Consider the following 19,657-nt stretch of genomic DNA (forward strand, 5'->3'; position numbering starts at 1 on the left):
ACTCGCATTGAAGTCCGTGCCAAATTTCGCGCGTCTGTAAAATTTAGCCAATCTTCGGGATTTCGCGTTCTTCTGAATTTCGCATGCTTTTTCCGTTGCCTCTGCAACAGCGTTCGTACCTGTTTTGTGTACCATGGGGGATCAGTTCCATCTCTTACCAATTTATGAGGTATGAATCTCTCAATTGCTGTTGCTACTATGTCTTTGAATTTGAGCCACATCTCGTCTACATTTGCATAGTCGGTTCGGAAGGAATGGAGATTGTCTCTTAGGAAGGCTTCTAGTGACACTTTATCCGATTTTTTCAATAAAATTATTTTGCGTTTGTTTCTGGTGGATTTGGAAGAAACGGTATTGAGCCTAGATACAACGACCTTGTGATCACTGATCCCTGTTTCAGTCATGATGCTCTCTATTAGCACTGGATTGTTTGTGGCTAAGAGGTCAAGTGTGTTTTCGCAACCATTTACAATTCGCGTGGGTTCGTGGACTAACTGCTCGAAATAATTTTCGGAGAAAGCATTTAGGACAATCTCGGAAGATGTTTTCTGCCTACCACCGGTTTTGAACATGTATTTTTGCCAACATATCGAGGGAAGATTGAAGTATAAATTTGAAAACTTAATAAATCACGGAATAATGTAGATAGAGAAGTAAAAATTGATACACATGCTTGGAATGACGTGGGGTTTTATTAGAACAAAAAAAAAAAACAAAGTTCACATAATGTCCGACAGATGGCGCGTGAAAGATGTCTTGCGCGCGTCGTTTGGTGATGATCTACATCTACATCTACATCTACACTTATACTCCGCAAGCCACCCAACGGTGTGTGGCGGAGGGCACTTTACGTGCCACTGTCATTACCTCCCTTTCCTGTTCCAGTCGCGTATGGTTCGCGGGAAGAACGACTGTCTGAAAGCCTCCGTGCGCGCTCTAATCTCTCTAATTTTACATTCGTGATCTCCTCGGGAGGTATAAGTAGGTGGAAGCAATATATTCAATACCTCATCCAGAAACGCACCCTCTCGAAACCTGGACAGCAAGCTACTCCGCGATGCGGAGCGCCTTTCTTGCAGTCTGCCACTTGAGTTTGTTAAACATCTCCGTAACGCTATCACGATTACCAAATAACCCTGTGACGAAACGCGCCGCTCTTCTTTGGATCTTCTCTATCTCCTCCGTCAACCCGATCTGGTACGGATACCACACTGATGAGCAATACTCAAGTATAGGTCAAACGAGTGTTTTGTAAGCCACCTGCTTTGTTGATGGACTACATTTTTTCTAAGGTCTCTCCCAATGAATCTCAACCTGGTACCCGCCTAACCAATGGTGATGATCGTGTGCTCAGCCGCCACTTTCGTCATGCTTGGCCTCCCAGGTCCCCAGACCTCAGTCCGTGCGATTATTGGCTTTGGGGTTACCTGAAGTCGCAAGTGTATAGTGATCGACCGACATCTCTAAGGATGCTGAAAGACAACATCCGACGCCAATGCCTCACCATAACTCCGGATATGCTTTACAGTGCAGTTAACAACATTATTCCTTGACTACTGCTATTGTTGAGTAATGATGGTGGTCGTATTTCCTGTAAAGATCTTCATCTTTGCTTTGTCTTACTTTGTTATGCTAATTATTGCTATTCGGATCAGATGAAGCGCCATCTGTCGGACATTTTTTGAACTTTTGTATTTTTTGGTTCTAATAAAACCCCATGTCATTCCAAGCATGTGTGTCAATTTGTACCTCTCTATCTAGATTATTCCGTGATTTATTCAGTTTTCAAATTGATACTGACTTTTTGATCACCCGGTAGTAGATGGTGTTATCCTTTCACAAATTTTCAGCTGGTGAGCACCTTCTGTATGCCCTTTTCTATACTGCTGAAACAGACATGTTTGTTTAACTTGAGGAAACAGTTTCATGAAACAAAACGGCTGTTGCTCAGATGTACAAACCAAATCACCCTACAGGTGTATTCGTCTGGGATGTAAACTACCCAGTCGTCTTTCCCTGTGATATGAAATAATATGTTGTTATTTATTGCGTAAAGATATTTGCAGTGGCACTTCTCTCCTAATTTCCAACTTAAAATTCATACATTCAAGCATGGGTTATTTATCTTATTATTTTGCTAAATTGGTGAGTGTTATTCGTAAAAAAATTTCAGAAGGAACCCTTTTCATATACATCAGGTCACACAGGTTCTCATTCAAGTTTCTATCGTTTCCTTGTTTGAATCCAAGTGGCACGCGAGGCAAACCATCAGCAACAAGATTTTGTGGACTTGGTACAAAAACAATTTAAAGTTTAAATTCACGGGGTAAAGCTACCAACATGTCCAGCGACTATGGGTCAATTTAGCGTTCATTACAAACTGTAGTGCCTTGTCGTCAGACCATTTTCCCAAAGAGATAACGCAGAAATTTTGTGAACCCTTAAACTATGGCTAAGGCCTGTAATTAAGTGACTGAATAGTTTTTCTGTGCTTTACTAAGTATACTACTCATGAAAGCTATCATTTTTGGTACTACTGCTGCATTTTGTCCAAGCTCCTGTAACAAAGTGCGTCAGGCCACAACAAGAACCATCCAATGAAGAGAAAACTCATTGGTCATATCTAGGTGACCTAATATTGGAACTGAAAACAGTGCTACTTTAATCGATCCAAATTCCTGCTGCACTTCTTCACACCACTTCCAAACTGAATTCTTCCTCATGAGTTTGCAGAGATATGCTGTCGCCTGATTCGAAATGTTTAGAAATGCTTATAGAAGTTAACGAGTTAAAGGAAGGCTCAAACTTGACGCTTAGAGCACGGCACTTTTAAATTCTTGTATCGTATGCAGCTTTTCTGAGTCAGGGTGAATACTTTCAGAGCAAACAATTTGGCCAAAGAAATTTAACTCTTTGTGTCAAAACTGCAACACGTCCAAAGTCTCTATGAGTCCACTCACACAAAAGGTATGCAACAAAGCATTCAGTGTCTGACTTCGCTCTGTCCAGGATTTCTTGGCAATTAATACTTAATCTCCATATGGTTCAGGGATTACTGTGTCTAGTCGTCACATGAGAGTCTATGAGGACACATTGAACCTGTTGGGTAACTTTTTGTTTAGAAAGCATTTACAGTAACGCAGGTATGCAGTGTACCGTTAACAAGATGGGTGTAGCTCCACTTGAAAGTAGCTGGCCCTGATATCAACCAATGATAATACCTAAATCCCAGTGAACCTCTGTGGAATCTCTTACAGGCTTTCAGATCGATCTGTTCCGGATTGTATGAGCGTACTGGTCTACTGCGAGTCCAGTATGATTCATACTGCTCCATTCGTTTTTGTACACACATTATTAGACCATTGTATGAAGTTACAGTGATATCTATTATCTCTTGTTTCAGCATAATTTGGTCTCGACTTCTGCCTTCTGTCTGTATACCAGTGGAATTTGCTAAGGGCGTACAAAGGTCTTCCAATGTAACCCCACTCTGAATTGATATCAAAATCCTTAATGTCCTCAGTGATTTGGACACAGTGCTCTGGTTTGCATGCAATGTTTCATCTAAATCCTTCCGCTGAGCCTCCCCTTCGAGGTATTGTACCTCTTTCATAATCATTGCATTCAAATATTTTCGTAGCATTCCCATGTTGGTCTACAAACCATTTTTTCTGGAGCACTCTAATTTACTAAAATACTGATGGCTCATCCGCTGGATCACTCTTAACCACACAGTCTCCGAAAGTTAGTGTGATAGTGTGCCCCTTTCCTTCTAAAGTAACATAGTTTTCTGTCGTATTAAGAACCAACTCATGCAAGCAAATAAAATTTAATCCGAGAATCGCTTTCACTGTCAATCATGAGACGATCAAAAGGTACACTGGCAGTGAGTGGGTTTGGCGAACGAATACGAGACTTGACTGTACTCTGAAGTCCACGCTTTTGCCATTTACTGCTCTATGAACTATTGTTTTCTGAAACGGGAGTACTGGATAATTCTCCACCCACCGTAGCCCTTGAACACATCGTTTCTTAATGTTGAAATCGGACTGCTGGAATGAAGAATACATGAAATCGTAACACCATCTACACTTTTATTGACAATGGGACACCTAACAGCTGTATTGCTTCACTCTCTTCCAGCAGTGTTTCCCTAATACTGTGATAATCTACGTAAAAAAGATGTCTCTGTATTATCCGTGCCCTTGACTCTTTACGACGCCTTCTGGTCAACGCCACGCATTTCCAGACTCTCTTTCAGGATTTTCATTATTGCACGTATCAAAAAATGGTTCAAATGGCTCTGAGCACTATGGGACTTAACATCTATGGTCATCAGTCCCCTAGAACTTAGAACTAATTAAACCTAACAAACTTAAGGACATCACACAACACCCAGTCATCACGAGGCAGAGAAAAACTGCACGTATCAGCCGAGGATATCTCCACTAAGTGCGCAGGTGATCCATTGTCTCTCTGTGGCGCAATTCCATTGAAGTGGCGCCACTTGTCACTGGACTGACGTGACCTCCATGAAACATGGTACTGGATTCTAAGCCATTGTACTCGTGTATTATTCTGACCTTGTGAAAATCCCAGGGTTCTGAGGAGGATTCCCTTTGACCCTTTGATATTGCCATTTCTCCGACCAACGCTCTCATGTTAGTCCCTGAAACAAATCATGAAACGAATTGACATCTTCCATGTTTCTAGCAGCTATAACAGTTTCATTTCATAACCACTGTAGGAGCTTTTCGAGAAAAGGTTTGCTACATCAACGGGGCTCTCGAGATATTGGCTGCGTTTAATCATTTATTTGAAACTACCTGGTACCCGACACGTTACTGCAGCAGAAGAAATGACTTTGAAATATCGTTTGAAGTTTGAAGGAATTATCTTGGAATGATAGAAAGAATGAAATTTATTTTATTGTCGATAATGAATACGTTTATTGAAATTGAATGATATACAAAGGGGAAGTATACATGATATTCATTTGATTTTTTTGGCTTTATTATTCAAGTGCCGAAGGGTAGACAACACATTTGTTTGTTTTCAGGTCCTCAGCAAAAGCGAATAAATGTCTTGGCTGTCCGACAGGTGGGCACGCAACATGCAACTGGACATGTGTAAATCATGAATTTTCTGGATTCAATGCGCACACTTGAAGTGAATGAACTTGTGCCTTGTTTGCGGTCATTGGAAATCCAGGTCGAATGGAGAAGTACAGTCGTTTCAAATCAAATGACATATCAGTGGGAATGCGTGGAATGAACACAACTTCTTCTTTCGACTTTCCATTTCGAATAGTTGCCTCGAAGACATTCGTCGTCAGTATCATCAGAGCGAGTTCCATTACATAATCGGGGTGGATTAATGTTCCGCAAGTCAATAACTGGCACGTCGTCTCTAAGTAGCAATTTGGATTAAATAGTTAACAACGTAGTCCGTGTTCATGACGCTCTCAATCGATTTGTATTTAAAATAATCTTGAATTGCATGGTTGATCGCACTGAGGTTAGTCTTTTTTGCTGCCAAAATAGCACGTTAGCAAAGTCATTTACAATTTTTATAATTGATGACAATTTGTGGGAAAAGTTTCTGAATGAGCTGGTCAGTAATAGCGAATGATGAAAAAGTTCAATGGAAATGATACACATTTTGTGGTAGCCTCAACTGTTACTTTTCTTTTACCAACGTTCAATAGCTGTTTTCAAAATGTGGCTGTCGACGCATCACACTGCAAATGCACACGTATATTTGTCTTTAACTTGAGTTATCGCGTATGTCTCTAAAGATGCGATGCTTTGGGATCAGCGTTGAGCTCATCAACTGCTATTGATGTACGTATCACTGGAGGAGTTTGTCTGAAGTCGCCCGGTAAAAAAATGAGTGCGCCACCGAATGGTGGTGCGTTTGATGGTAAATCTTGCAGAGTTCGGTCAAGTGCTTCAAGCGATTTCTTAAGAGTAGGTGCATTCGTCCCAGACAATGACCTCGCAAAGTTTCATAAGTTTAGCCGTACCAGATCCTTTTGAAATGTTGCATATTGGAGCTTCCGAGAAATGCATATCCGACGGCAATTTGAGCTCCTAATGAGTTGTTCGTCACCAACTATGAGTAATAATGTAGCCGCAATACCTGATAAAGCAAGAGAGACAGCAAGTCCATTTTTAGATCGAATGTGAGATAACAGCAAAATGATGAGGAACGCTTTTCCATTGCCGCCAGGCGCATCAAGGAAGAACAGTCCATCTCTGCCTTTTGACACGGCATTTGCGTCCTAGGGCAATCTGTGTTCTACAGGCAAAAGTTGTTCACTTGCTTCAACAAGTGCACGCAAATCATTAAGTTTTTATTGTGCATTTTTCACCAAAACTCGGTCATAAAGCCCAAGTGAAGAACGTCCTGGCGCAACCATGCCAAGATGAATGAGTTCTTTCTTGTTGATGGTTAAGCTTAGGTCCTCGAATTCGAACAGGGCTTGATTGAAAACATTGTCCGAAAAAATCGATGGAATTATCATTGCCAAAGGTACGAGCACGGTACAAAAGCCTTCGCTCAAATCCTCGCCGAATTTTTCCCACAAATATTTCGGATTGGATGTCGAACGTGTGGTCAAAACGATGGTGAATAATGTTCGAATTTGTCGCGGATGACAGCTGGCACAGGTGTCCGTCAATGTTGTTTCCCAGTGTTGCTCATTTTCGACCAATGAGGATTTTATCAAGTTTTTCTGTGTACGTCTGCCATTCTATGCCATCAGCCGGCCTCAAATTTGCAAACGATGTAGAACCTTTGACATTAACCGTCAGCATTCTCAAATAGCAACACTCGGCATTATTTGGATGTACTGTGTAAATGCGGCCCAATGCGTCAGACCATTACAGATTTTGGTAGTCTTTCGCACACATGCCTTGCTTACGTCGTTGGACTTCCTTCGATGCGGCGTTCCATGTATAGAACTTTGGAACTTCTGAGTGTAATAGTGTCTTGGCAAATACATCTTCCTCACACAGCGCAAAAAATACTGTAAGGGGTGTTTGTGGTGGTTCAGCAACAAAATTTCGTTCCTATCTGTCGTGAAATTGACTCTTATTTCACTCTGAAGGTAAACACTGAGATGAACAACACTGGGATGGCGACTGTGAATTTGGAAGCTCAAAATCAGCCAAACAGCCTTGTCGCTGCTGATATGTGGACCTGATTGATATTGACTCACGTCATCGTCGCGCACATCAGGTCTATCAATACTGACTACTGCCACATCGCTGCCTTTGTTGATACATTTGGATGTATATTTGATCAATTTGACGGAACGACAATATTCGACATTGATATGAGCTTTAAATGTCTTCCATAACAAAGGATAATATGGCACAATGTATCTGTTGTCGGTTTCAACGTCAACATTTCTGTTTCTGATTAGTTTTGTATGATCTCCATTTTTCTGGCTTTCGGCGTATGTATTGCAGATATCTGCATCTACATCTACATAGATACTTCGGAAGCCATTGTAAGGTACGTGGCGGAGCGTACTCTGCACCACTACTTGTCATTTCCCCTCCTGTTCCACTAGCAAATAGAAGTAGGGAAAACCGCCTATCTGTACGCCTTCGTATAAGCCCTAATTCCTCGTATCTTATCTTCGTGATTCTTACGCGCGATGTAAGTTGGCGGCAGCTTCCAAGGCCTGTTCTCTCAATTTTCTCAATAGTTTTTCCCGAAAAAAATGCCGCCTTCCATCCAGGAATTCCCTTTTGAATTCCCGAAGCATCTCCGTAACACTTAAGTTTTGCTCGAACCTACCGGTAACAAATCTAGCAGCCCTTCTCTGAACTGCTTCGATATCTTCTTTCAATCCGATGTGGTATGGATCGTAAACACTCTTAACAGTACTCGAGAATAGGTCGCACCAGCTTCCTACATGCAGTTTCCACGTGCTCGTTCCACCTCATATCGCTTTGCAACGATGCCAGTACGCCCAGATATTTAAACGGCTTGACCGTGTCAAGCTGGACACTAGTAACACTATATCCGAACAATTCATGTTTGTTCTTCCTACTCATCCGCATTAACTTACATTTTCTCACATTTAGGGCTAACTGCCACTCATGAAACAAACTGGAAATTTTGTCTAAATCGTCTTGTATCTTCCTACAATCACTGAACTTTGACACCTTACCGTACACCACGGCATCATCAGCATATAACCGCAGACTGTTGCTCACCATGTCCACCAAATCATTTATGTATATAGAGAACAACAGCTGTCCTATCACACTTCCCTATGGCACTCATGACGATACTCTCGTCTCTGATGAACACTCACCGTCGAGGACAACATACTGGGTTCCATTACTTAAGGAGTTCAAATGGTTCAAATGGCTCTGAGCACTATGGGACTTAACATCTGAGGTCATCAGTCGCCTAGAACTTAGAACTAATTAAACCTAGCTAACCTAAGGACATCATACACATCCATGCCCGAGGCAGGATTCGAACCTGCGGACGCTCAGTTCCACACTGTAGCGCCTAGAACCGCACGGTCACTCCGGCCGGCTAAACCGAGAGATACGCACGAAATTATATATATATATATATATATATATATATATATATATATATATATATATATATATATCAGCTTAATAAGTCACAGCTGCAAAATACTAACACGAATTCTTTACAGACGAATGGAAAAACTGGTAGAGGCCAACCTCGGGGAAGATCAGTTTGGATTCCGTAGAAACACTGGAACACGTGAGGCAATACTGACCTTACGACTTATTTTAGGAGAAAGATTAAGGAAAGGCAAACCTACGTTTCTAGCATTTGTAGACTTAGAGAAACCTTTTGACAATGTGGACTGGAATACTCTCTTTCAAATTCTGAAGGTGGCAGGGGTAAAATACAGGGAGCGAAAGGCTATTTACAATTTGTACAGAAACCACATGGCAGTTATAAGAGTCGAGGGACATGAAAGGGAAGCAGTGGTTGGGAAGGGAGTAAGACAGGGTTGTAGCCTCTCCCCGATGTTGTTCAATCTGTATATTGAGCAAGCAGTAAAGGAAACAAAAGAAACATTAGGAGTAGGTATTAAAATTCATGGAGAAGAAATAAAAACTTTGAGGTTCGCCGATGACATTGTAATTCTGTCAGAGACAGCAAAGGACTTGGAAGAGCAGTTGAATGGAATGGACAGTGTCTTGAAAGGAGGATATAAGATAAACATCAACAAAAGCAAAACAAGGATAATGGAATGTAGTCTAATTAAGTCGGGTGATGCTGAGGGAATTAGATTAGGAAATGAGGCACTTAAAGTAGTAAAGGAGTTTTGCTATTTGGGGAGCAAAATAAGTGATGATGGTCGAAGTAGAGAGGATATAAAATGTAGGCTGGCAATGGCAAGGAAAGCGTTTCTGAAGAAGAGAAATTTGTTAACATCCAGTATTGATTTAAGTGTCAGGAAGTCATTTCTGAAAGTATTTGTATGAAGTGTAGCCTTGTATAGAAGTGAAACATGGACGATAAATAGTTTGGACAAGAAAAGAATAGAAGATTTCTAAATGTGGTGCTACAGAAGAATGCTGAAGATTAGATGGGTAGATCACGTAACTAATGAGGAAGTATTGAATAGGATTGGGGAGAAGAGAAGTTTGTGGCACAACTTGACCAGAAGAAGGGATCGGTTGGTAGGACATGTCGTGAGGCATCAAGGGATCACCAATTTAGTATTGGAGGGCAGCGTGGAGGGTAAAAATCGTAGAGGGAGACCAAGAGATGAATACACTAAGCAGATTCAGAAGGATGTAGGTTGCAGTAGGTACTGGGAGATGAAGAAGCTTGCTCAGGATAGGGTAGCATGGAGAGCTGCATCAAACCAGTCTCAGGACTGAAGACCACAACAACAACAACATATATATATATATATATATATATATATATATATATATATAATGCTGAGTGGAAAACACAGAGAAGGATACACACTTGACTTGTCGCTCTGTAGACGTACTCGTACCACGGTCCAGAGCTGGAGCCGTCATCACCAGTGTTTCATTAACTAAGTCAATGTGATGGTTTTTCGTGCATTTCTTATCTACCGTGCGAGGAGATTGTTGATTTATTGCTCGACATGGTCCAGGCTCCATGCTATTCGTCACAATATCGAACAGCAGTGGATGTCTTTCAGGATTCGGAAATTCTGCACAAGCCGTGTGACAATATAACTATGTGGAAGTGCTCTTTTCTGCCATTCAATCGCATCATGCAGGACTGGGCTTCACCATAAATGTGGTGCTTCACAATTAAGTCCATCAATTTAGTAAGTTTTTGTTTGAATATTCTTGCAGTCGCCGGCCGGTGTGGCCGAGCGGTTCTAGGCGCTACAGTCTGGAACCGCGCGACCGCTACGGTCGCAGGTTCGAATCCTGCCTCGGGCATGGATGTGTGTGATGTCCTTAGGTTAGTTAGGTTTAAGTAGTTCTAAGTTCTATGGGACCGATGACCTCAGAAGTTAAGTCGCATAGTGCTCAGACCCATTTGAACCATTTTTTCTTGCAGTCAAATCGTGTCTGTCGGATGGACATTGTCCAGACAAGAGAAGCTTTTTATCTCGTCCCATGGTGGATACCATGTAAATGTGATGAAAAAGTCGGGGTGGTAATATGTTGTGGCACTTTGAGTATATTAATGCATATGCCGTGTGCTACCATTGAACGTTTCTGGAAGTATGACCCTGTTTCTAACGTCGGAAACATTTCTATCGTTTGCAATTGCATCTCGTAAATGAATGCATTCTTTTGAAAGCAATATTGTTTGATTTAAGCGAATGAGTAACTAACGATGAGATTCAGTTTTGGCATACATGTCTACCATGTATTGACGGAATAGTTTATGGTATTGCAGAATATGAGATCTTCAATTCTGAGGTACCATTATGCGATACGAATAATAATTTACCTCCGATACTTTTTATTGGGTTGTTCACCTGTGGGAATATGGAAAAAGAAAGAGAAGAAAAATGTAAATTACACTTACGAATGTTTCAGAGTTAAAGAAAATAATATTTTGATTTGATAAAACGAAATAAAGGCATCTGTGTTTACGTGTAATTGGATTAATTTTCATAGTGGTGAAGCGATACCCGTCCTGTTCCTCCAAAAAATTATGGGATAGTGCAGCGTATCATATAATCTATATGTTTCAGCGTGACGTTGAATTGCATAATTCCATCGCTGAAGAAGTATATCACGCGTATCACGTTCTTCGCCAGCTATGACAATCGCAACTTCATTGATGATAGGTACGTTCAAATGGCTCGGAGCACTATGGGACTCAACATCTGAGGTCATCAGTCCCCTAGAACTTAGAACTACTTAAACCTAACTAACCTAAGGACAGCACACACATCCATGCCCGAGGCAGGATTCGAACCTGCGACCGTAGCGGTCGCGCGGTTCCAGACTGTAGCGCCTAGAACCGCTCGGCCACTCCGGTCGGCACTTCAACTTCCATTTCGTTGACCGCGCGCCGAGAGAGTCGCATCCACGCTGCGCGTAAGCAGCGCGGTGTCGTCGGCGTAGAGCGCCAACTTCAAGTGCGCCGCGTGCGGAGCGTCGGCTGGCGAAAATTACGTGCATTCACTTTTTTCGAGGGGAATAGAGATGAGTGCCAGTTTTCTGTGGACAGTCGCTTGATGAGGTATCTGAAGATTCTCGTCGACATGTTAAAACTGTAAAAAAAGTATCTGGAGGAGAGATACAAAGATGACAATCACCTCTGGATCACCCAACAGAAGGAGTATGGTATCTTTTAAGAACGCTGGGCACAAAATTTTACCTGACAGCTTGTACGTGACCGGCACGAAACGAGTCCCTCAAGATAGTAATGGCTCGAACTATGAAACCTGCAGGCAAAATTATTTTAGTGGATATCCACTGCAGCACTGCTTTCCTTCCCATTGATAATTTTTCACAGTTCCCATCAGGATGTCCCTGAGACACTGCTTCTCCTTGATACGATATTTCGACACATAAACGGTATTGATTGGAATCGTGGAAGAAGAAATGTCTTGCTTTAGAACATGCCATTATATTATCTGTAGGACCCAAATCATTCTCGGCGCTACAGTCTGGATCCGCGCGACCGCTACGGTAGTAGGTTTGAATCCTGCCTCGGGCATGGATGTGTGTGATGTCCTTAGGTTAGTTAGGTTTAAGTAGTTCTAAGTTCTAGGGGACTGATGACCTCAGATGTTGAGTCCCATAGTGCTCCGAGCCATTTGAACAATTTGAACCTAATAGGAATTCTCCAAGATTTTGTGCCTCCCATTTACCAATACATGTGTGTGTGATTACAGTATACACATATAACCTCATTGTAATTGAAGAATGCAAGCGAATCAACGAAGAAACAAGTGTTGTCACTTTTGACAAGCCATTGTTTTAGAAGGTACGTGATGTGATTGTCTCCACGTCAGAGTTGAGCAGTGTCATTGTGAGGCTAGGATGTTTCCACTTCGTAATGTCATTCACGGAAGCCATAGGGACGATTACGGCTGGAACTGTTTTGAAATAGCTGTTACGCGAGATTTCTGCAGCCAAAAGTGTTGACAAGATACTGTCTGGACCTGTTTACGCCAGAGCAGTTCTTGCTTAGGGCGCTTTGGGTGGACTGATGATTGAACTGCAGCAGTTGAGAGAAGAAGAGTTGTTCGCAGTAGATACAGTTATCCAGTTCTTAACAATCCACAATGTACTCTGAGGATCCAGAGTTGTGTGCTGTGGAAGATAAGTTCACGAAGGTGCTGAGGGAAATTCAGTATAGAGAGCCAACTTCGATGCTATGGATCCAATATTTTCCCATGTTTGCCCTAATAAAAAATTTCATCGGAGCTGAACGTAAGTGTGACGGGGACCTGCACTTGATTCACTCGAAGAAATGATTCTCTACTTCCTTCTTGCAGTTCATTTAAACTACACCAAGAAAGAAAAAGTTCAAATGTGTGTGATATCTTATGGGACTCAACTGCTAAGGTCATCAGTCCCTAAGCTTACACACTACTTAACCTAAATTACCCTAATGTCAAACAAACGCACCCATGCCCGAGGGAGGACTCGAACCTCCACTGGGACCAGCCGCACTACACCAAGAGTAGACACTTGTACTACCGGGATATTATCGCTTTAAAAGTCAAAATAGATTCTCATTAATATGGAAAGTTCATCACTAAGGGTTACTTCACTATTCTCGGAACTGACAAAGCGATATAAAATTGAATGAGCACATAAGGTCGGTAGTGGGGAAGATAGAGTGGTCGACTGCAGTTTTTTGGAAGAATTCTGTAACACTAGGCAACCCACTATTTGAGTGTCTGGGATCCCCAACAGGTCGGATTAGAGGAAGGCATTGTATCAATTAAGAGGCTTGTTGATGGAATTATAACCGCTAAGTTCAGTCAACATGTGAGTGTTACGGAGATCATCAACTCAATTGATAATCGCTGGAGAGAAGACGACGTTCTTTTCGCTAAACATTATTGGGAAAATTTAGGGAACTGTCGTTTTTGGCTGATTGAAGAACTGTTCTATGCCTGGCAACAAACATTTCGCTTAAGGACCGCGAAGGCAAGATAAGATAAATTAGGGCTCGTACAGAGGCATTTAGAGAGACTTTTTTTTCTATGCTCTATTTGAGAGTGGAACAAGGAAGGGAATGACTAGCACTGGTACAAGATGTTCTCTACTGTGCACCATCTGATGGCTCTTGGAGAATGTATGTAGATCTACATACACATCTACATGTACATAGATACTCTGCAAATCACACTTAACTGCCTGGCAGAGGGTTCATCGAGGTACCTGCACAGTAACTGTTTATTATTCCTCTCTCGAACAGTACGAGGAAAAAATGAACACCTATATCTTCCCGTGCGAGCTCCAATTTCCCTTATTTTAACATGATGATCGTTTCTCGCTATGTAGGTCGGCATCAATAAAATATTTTCGCATTCAGAGAAGAAAGTTGGTCAATGAAATTTCGTGAGAAGATACCGTCGCAACGACAAACGCCTTTGTTTTAATGATGTCCACCCCTAATTCTGTATCATGTCAATCACACTCTGTCCCCTATTTCTCTATAGTACAAAACGTTCTGCCCTGTTCTGCACTTTTTCGTTGTACTCCGTTAATCTTATCTGGTAAGGATCGCACACCAAGCAGCAGTACTTCGAAAGAGGACGGACAAGCGTAGTGTAGGCATTTTTTTAGCACATTGCATTTTTAAGTGTGTTCTGCCAATAAAACAAAATATTTAGTTTGCCTTTCCCGCTATAATCTCTACTGATATGTGTTTTTCCCAATTTAAATTTTTCGGCATTATAATTCCTAAGTATATAGCTGAATATACTGCCTTTAGATTTGATTGATTTATGTGTAACCGATGTTTAACGTATTCGCTTTAGCACTCACGGTATGACCTCACACTTTTCGTTATTTAGTGTCAACTACGAATCTTCGTACCATGCAGATATTCTTTCCTTAAATTTTTGGAACATGTTTTCATCTTCTGATGACTTCACTAGGCAATAAATGACAGCAGCACCTGGTAACAACCTGATACCCCCGGCTTCTCAGATTGTCTCCTAAATCGTTTATATAGATAAGGAACAGCAGAGGGTCTATAACATTGCCTTGGGGAACCCAGAAATTATTTCTGTTTTACTCGATGGCTTTCCATCAGTTACTACGATCTGTGACCTCTCTGACATAAATCAAGAATCCAGTCACATAACTGAGACGGTATTCCATAAGCACGCCATTTGATTACAAGCCGCTTGTGAGGTTCGCCGCACAAAAGCTTTCTGGAAATCTAGAAATACGGAATTAGTTTTAAATCTTTTGATTATAGCACTCAACACTTTTGATTATAGCACTCAACACTTTTGATTATAGCACTCAACACTTTATGTGAGTAAAGATCTAGTTGTGTTTCACAAGAACGATGTTTCCTAAATCCGTGTTCAATAGACCGTTTTCTCGAGGTAATCCATAATGTTCGAACGCAATATATGTTCCAAAATCTTGCTGCGTATCGACGTTAGTGATATGAGCCTATAATTTGGTGGATTACTCCTATTGCCTTTCTTGAATATTGGTGTTATCTCTGCAACTTTTCAGACGTTCGGTTCGGATCGTTCGTTAAGCGAGCGGTTGTATATGATTGTTAAGTATGGAGCTATTGCATCAGCATACTCTGAAAGAAACCTAACTGATATAAAGTCTGGACCAGAAGACTAACTTTTATTAAGTGACGTAAGTTGCTCCACAACATTGGGGGTATCTACTTTTAAGTTACTCACATTGGCAGCTGTACTTGATTTGAATATTTACTATGTCTTCTTTGGTGAAGGAATGTTTAAAGGCTGTGTTAAGTAACTCTGCTTTAGCAACATTGAGCACAACAGTATTTCCATTGCTAAGGCGCACAGAAGGCACTGACTGTGTCTTACTACTAACATACTTTACATACGACCAGACTCTCTTTGGATTTTCTGCTCGGTTTCGAGACAAAGTTTCGTTGTGGAACCTATTATAAGCATCTCGCACTGAAGTCAGCGCTAAATTTCGAGCTTCTGTAAAAGATAGTCGATCTTGGGGCTTTGCGTTCATTTAAATTTGGCAGGCTTTTTTCATCATTTCTGCAACGTAGATGTAGATGAATATGTAGTTATTACATTTAGACGCGTTATAGCCATCGATTGTACCGGATCGTCAAAGTTTCCATCTTTCAACACATGATGGCTGCTCCCTATTCTATCTGGCCCCATCCTGTCAGAGAGGGTGTCCGACTGTTGCACTGGCCAACATATTCTCCAGATAAATCATGCACAGAAATTATGTGATCATGGACTAACAGGAGATTGCTACGCCACCACTTGCCCGCCATGACGTGAACTGTGGCTCAGTGCTGAAGTAGCATGGAAAGACGTAATCTTATCTGTCAGCCAAACTCAAAATTCAAATGTGTGTGAAATCTCATGGGACTTCACTGCTAAGGTCATCAGTCCCTAAGCTTACACACTACTTAACATAAATTGTCCTAAGGACAAATACACACACCCATGCCCGAGGGAGGACTCGAACCTCCACCGGGATCAGCCGCACAGTCCACGACTGCAGCGCCTGAGACCGCTCGGCTAAACCCGCACGGCACTCAAACTCAGTTTAACTTCATGCTCAAATAGGATGGAGTGATTGTTGTTGCCAGAAGTAGCTGATCTGTGTACTAAAGTTTGCACCCCTCAAAATTTAATCAAGCATTCATTTTACAATACTGCACATCCACAATAAGCTAAATGTTTTTGTTTTTAAGCTTCCTTGTTTTTCAGTATTATAACCAGCAGTGTAAATAAGCAAGTGAATGAGTAAATGTAATATACACTCCTGGAAATTGAAATAAGAACACCGTGAATTCATTGTCCCAGGAAGGGGAAACTTTATTGACACATTCCTGGGGTCAGATACATCACATGATCACACTGACAGAACCACAGGCACATAGACACAGGCAACAGAGCATGCACAATGTCGGCACTAGTACAGTGTATATCCACCTTTCGCAGCAATGCAGGTTGCTATTCTCCCATGGAGACGATCGTAGAGATGCTGGATGTAGTCCTGTGGAACGGCTTGCCATGCCATTTCCACCTGGCGCCTCAGTTGGACCAGCGTTCGTGCTGGACGTGCAGACCGCGTGAGACGACGCTTCATCCAGTCCCAAACATGCTCAATGGGGGACAGATCCGGAGATCTTGCTGGCCAGGGTAGTTGACTTACACCTTCTAGAGCACGTTGGGTGGCACGGGATAGATGCGGACGTGCATTGTCCTGTTGGAACAGCAAGTTCCCTTATTGGTCTAGGAATGGTAGAACGATGGGTTCGGTGACAGTTTGGATGTACCGTGCACTATTCAGTGTCCCCTCGACGATCACCAGTGGTGTACGGCCAGTGTAGGAGATCGCTCCCCACACCATGATGCCGGGTGTTGGCCCTGTGTGCCTCGGTCGTATGCAGTCCTGATTGTGGCGCTCACCTGCACGGCGCCAAACACGCATACGACCATCATTGGCACCAAGGCAGAAGCGACTCTCATCGCTGAAGACGACACGTCTCCATTCGTCCCTCCATTCACGCCTGTCGCGACACCACTGGAGGCGGGCTGCACGATGTTGGGGCGTGAGCGGAAGACGGCCTAACGGTGTGCGGGACCGTAGCCCAGCTTCATGGAGACGGTTGCGAATGGTCCTCGCCGATACCCCAGGATACCCAGTGTTAAAGACTGCGATGGAGCTCCGTATGCCACGGCAAACTGGCTGACACTGACGGCGGCGGTGCACAAATGCTGCGCAGCTAGCGCCATTCGACGGCCAACACCGCGGTTCCTGGTGTGTCCGCTGTGCCGTGCGTGTGATCATTGCTTGTACAGCCCTCTCGCAGTGTCCGGAGCAAGTATGGTGGGTCTGACACACCGGTGTCAATGTGTTCTTTTTTCCATTTCCAGGAGTGTGCATTCACACAGTGTCACTGGCACGGCTGCGACTTTTCTCGACACGTCATGTGACAGGAGGCGGAGCGAATGCTGAAGCGCGTGTGGCCACAGCTGACGCGACTGCGACAGGAGCGTCTGCTGCACATGCGAGCCGAGAACGAGATGGAGAGCGCCAAGCGACAGGTCGCCGAGCTGGAGGCGTTCGGGCTTAATCGTTCTGTGGCAGCCTACGAACAGCTGGCGGCCGACGGCGTCAAGCTGGCGGAACACGTGCAGGAGCGCACGGAACAACTGACAGCGCTGCGCAACGCCGCCGACCGGGACCTGCAGCAGGCGGCACACCTGCGCGAGACGCTCCAGGGCGCTCACTATTCCGTGCTCGAAGCACGGCGCAATGATGTGCGCGCCTCTATGTTCCTGCAGAAGGTACGTACACTCACCGCAGTAGCATGGCAGTCTCTGAAGCTGAGCCACCTGTGTCTCTTCATTGTGCTTTATTTTCCCCTTCATCCATTTATTTACATCATTTTTTTGTCTAAAGTAAGTTTTGGTCTGTTTTAAATTCTATTCACACTGTCTTCTGTATTTGTACCGCCTTAAAGAATCTCTACTGTTTACAGCGTTAAGGGTACACTGCGCAAAATAATTACATAAGCTCCAGTATGTGCTTTAGAGACAATGCTGTAGCAAATCTGATATGTTTGGGTCGTCAGGTACCTTTTTGGGAGAGCCCCCTGGTAAACCAAGGATGACACTTCTGATGCCTGAACTGCTACCTTCCTACACATGCCGAGGGGTAGCTGGCCTTCTTCTTGGGGCATTAGAACTCCCAGCATCAGCTGCAGGGGCGGATCCAGGGGGGGGGGGGGAGGGGGGGGGCAATGGGGCAATTGCCCCCCCTCCCCTGGTGCGTCACTGATCTTTTTTTTCCGACTGTGTTAGGGGCTGATTTCGTCGGCCTATCTAGTATGTTTTACTTGAAGTCTAAGATGTAAACAATGGCACGCACTTTCATGTAACAATTCAACAAGAGACCTTGAAGCCTCTTCCATTTAGTGAATAAACTACAGAAGAAACAACTATACTTACGAATAAAATGATAATATTCGCTGAGGCATGAGCGATCTGTGTCCCTTTCTTAGCACTTTCCTTGCAGTGCGTATGTAAGATTTTGTTTCTAGTGGCAGTTTTCAAAGAGATGGTGTTGATAATTAAGCGATGAACACCGAAGGAATACTTAAAAATATTCTCATTAGTTGCAAATAGTGAGAACCTTACGACAGTCCCTTTTATTCTGCAATTGCACGTTTTCGATCTGGATGAACGCTTCTCCCCCATTTTGGCTTTCTTTTCACTTTTGATGCGGAATGTGAACAAACATTAATTAGCCAAATGTAATAATGTACACGAAAATAACGTCTGTGGAAGCATTCACAATCCATTCTGTCATACAGTAAGAATATAAATGTTACGGTCAGCAGATTCAAACAGATACTGGCGTAATTAAGAATATAAGATGATTTCCTGAACACAGTCAAATACCCTATTATAACTTTTCGCAGTCGTTTCGTCATTGCTGCGTATAAACACATACGCGAATTCGATGGCAACATTCTGTCATATGAAAGCAATTGGTGAACTAATTTCGAAGATTTAAGAATGGAAACGAACATTAGCATTTTATAGATTATTTTACATTAGCGGACAAAAGTGGTTCAAATGGTTCTGAGCACTATGGGACTTAACATCTTAGGTCATCAATCCCCTAGAACTTAGAACTACTTAAACCTAACTAACCTAAGGACATCACACACCTCCATGCCCGAGGCAGGATTCGAACCTGCGGCCGTAGCGGTCACGCGGTTCCAGACTGAAGCGCCTAGAACCGCACGGCCACACCGGCCGGCCATTAGCAGACAAACACGGAGTTTTTCAAGTGCACGTCTCGTATTTGAAGAATACTTTTTAGGTAATGCAGTAAGTTATTTCATTAAACACACTTAACACATAGCGATACACAATTAAACTAAAAGCAGAAAAAAAAAATAATATATATATATATATATATATATATATATATATATATATATATGTGTGTGTGTG

The 19,657-nt window shown here is 42.7% G+C and overlaps 1 protein-coding gene across 1 annotated transcript in view; it reads left to right on the plus strand.

Moving 5' to 3' along the window:
- Positions 1-19,657, plus strand: part of LOC124712360 (coiled-coil domain-containing protein 96-like) — a 198,696-nt gene that overhangs the window by 153,107 nt on the left and 25,932 nt on the right. The window contains exon 8 of the mRNA XM_047242654.1: positions 17,630-17,980. Within this exon, the coding sequence (XP_047098610.1) occupies positions 17,630-17,980 (351 nt within the window). The remainder of the gene's footprint in view (positions 1-17,629; positions 17,981-19,657) is intronic.

Source organism: Schistocerca piceifrons, chromosome 8 (assembly GCF_021461385.2).
Source record: "Schistocerca piceifrons isolate TAMUIC-IGC-003096 chromosome 8, iqSchPice1.1, whole genome shotgun sequence".
NCBI lineage: Eukaryota > Metazoa > Arthropoda > Insecta > Orthoptera > Acrididae > Schistocerca > Schistocerca piceifrons.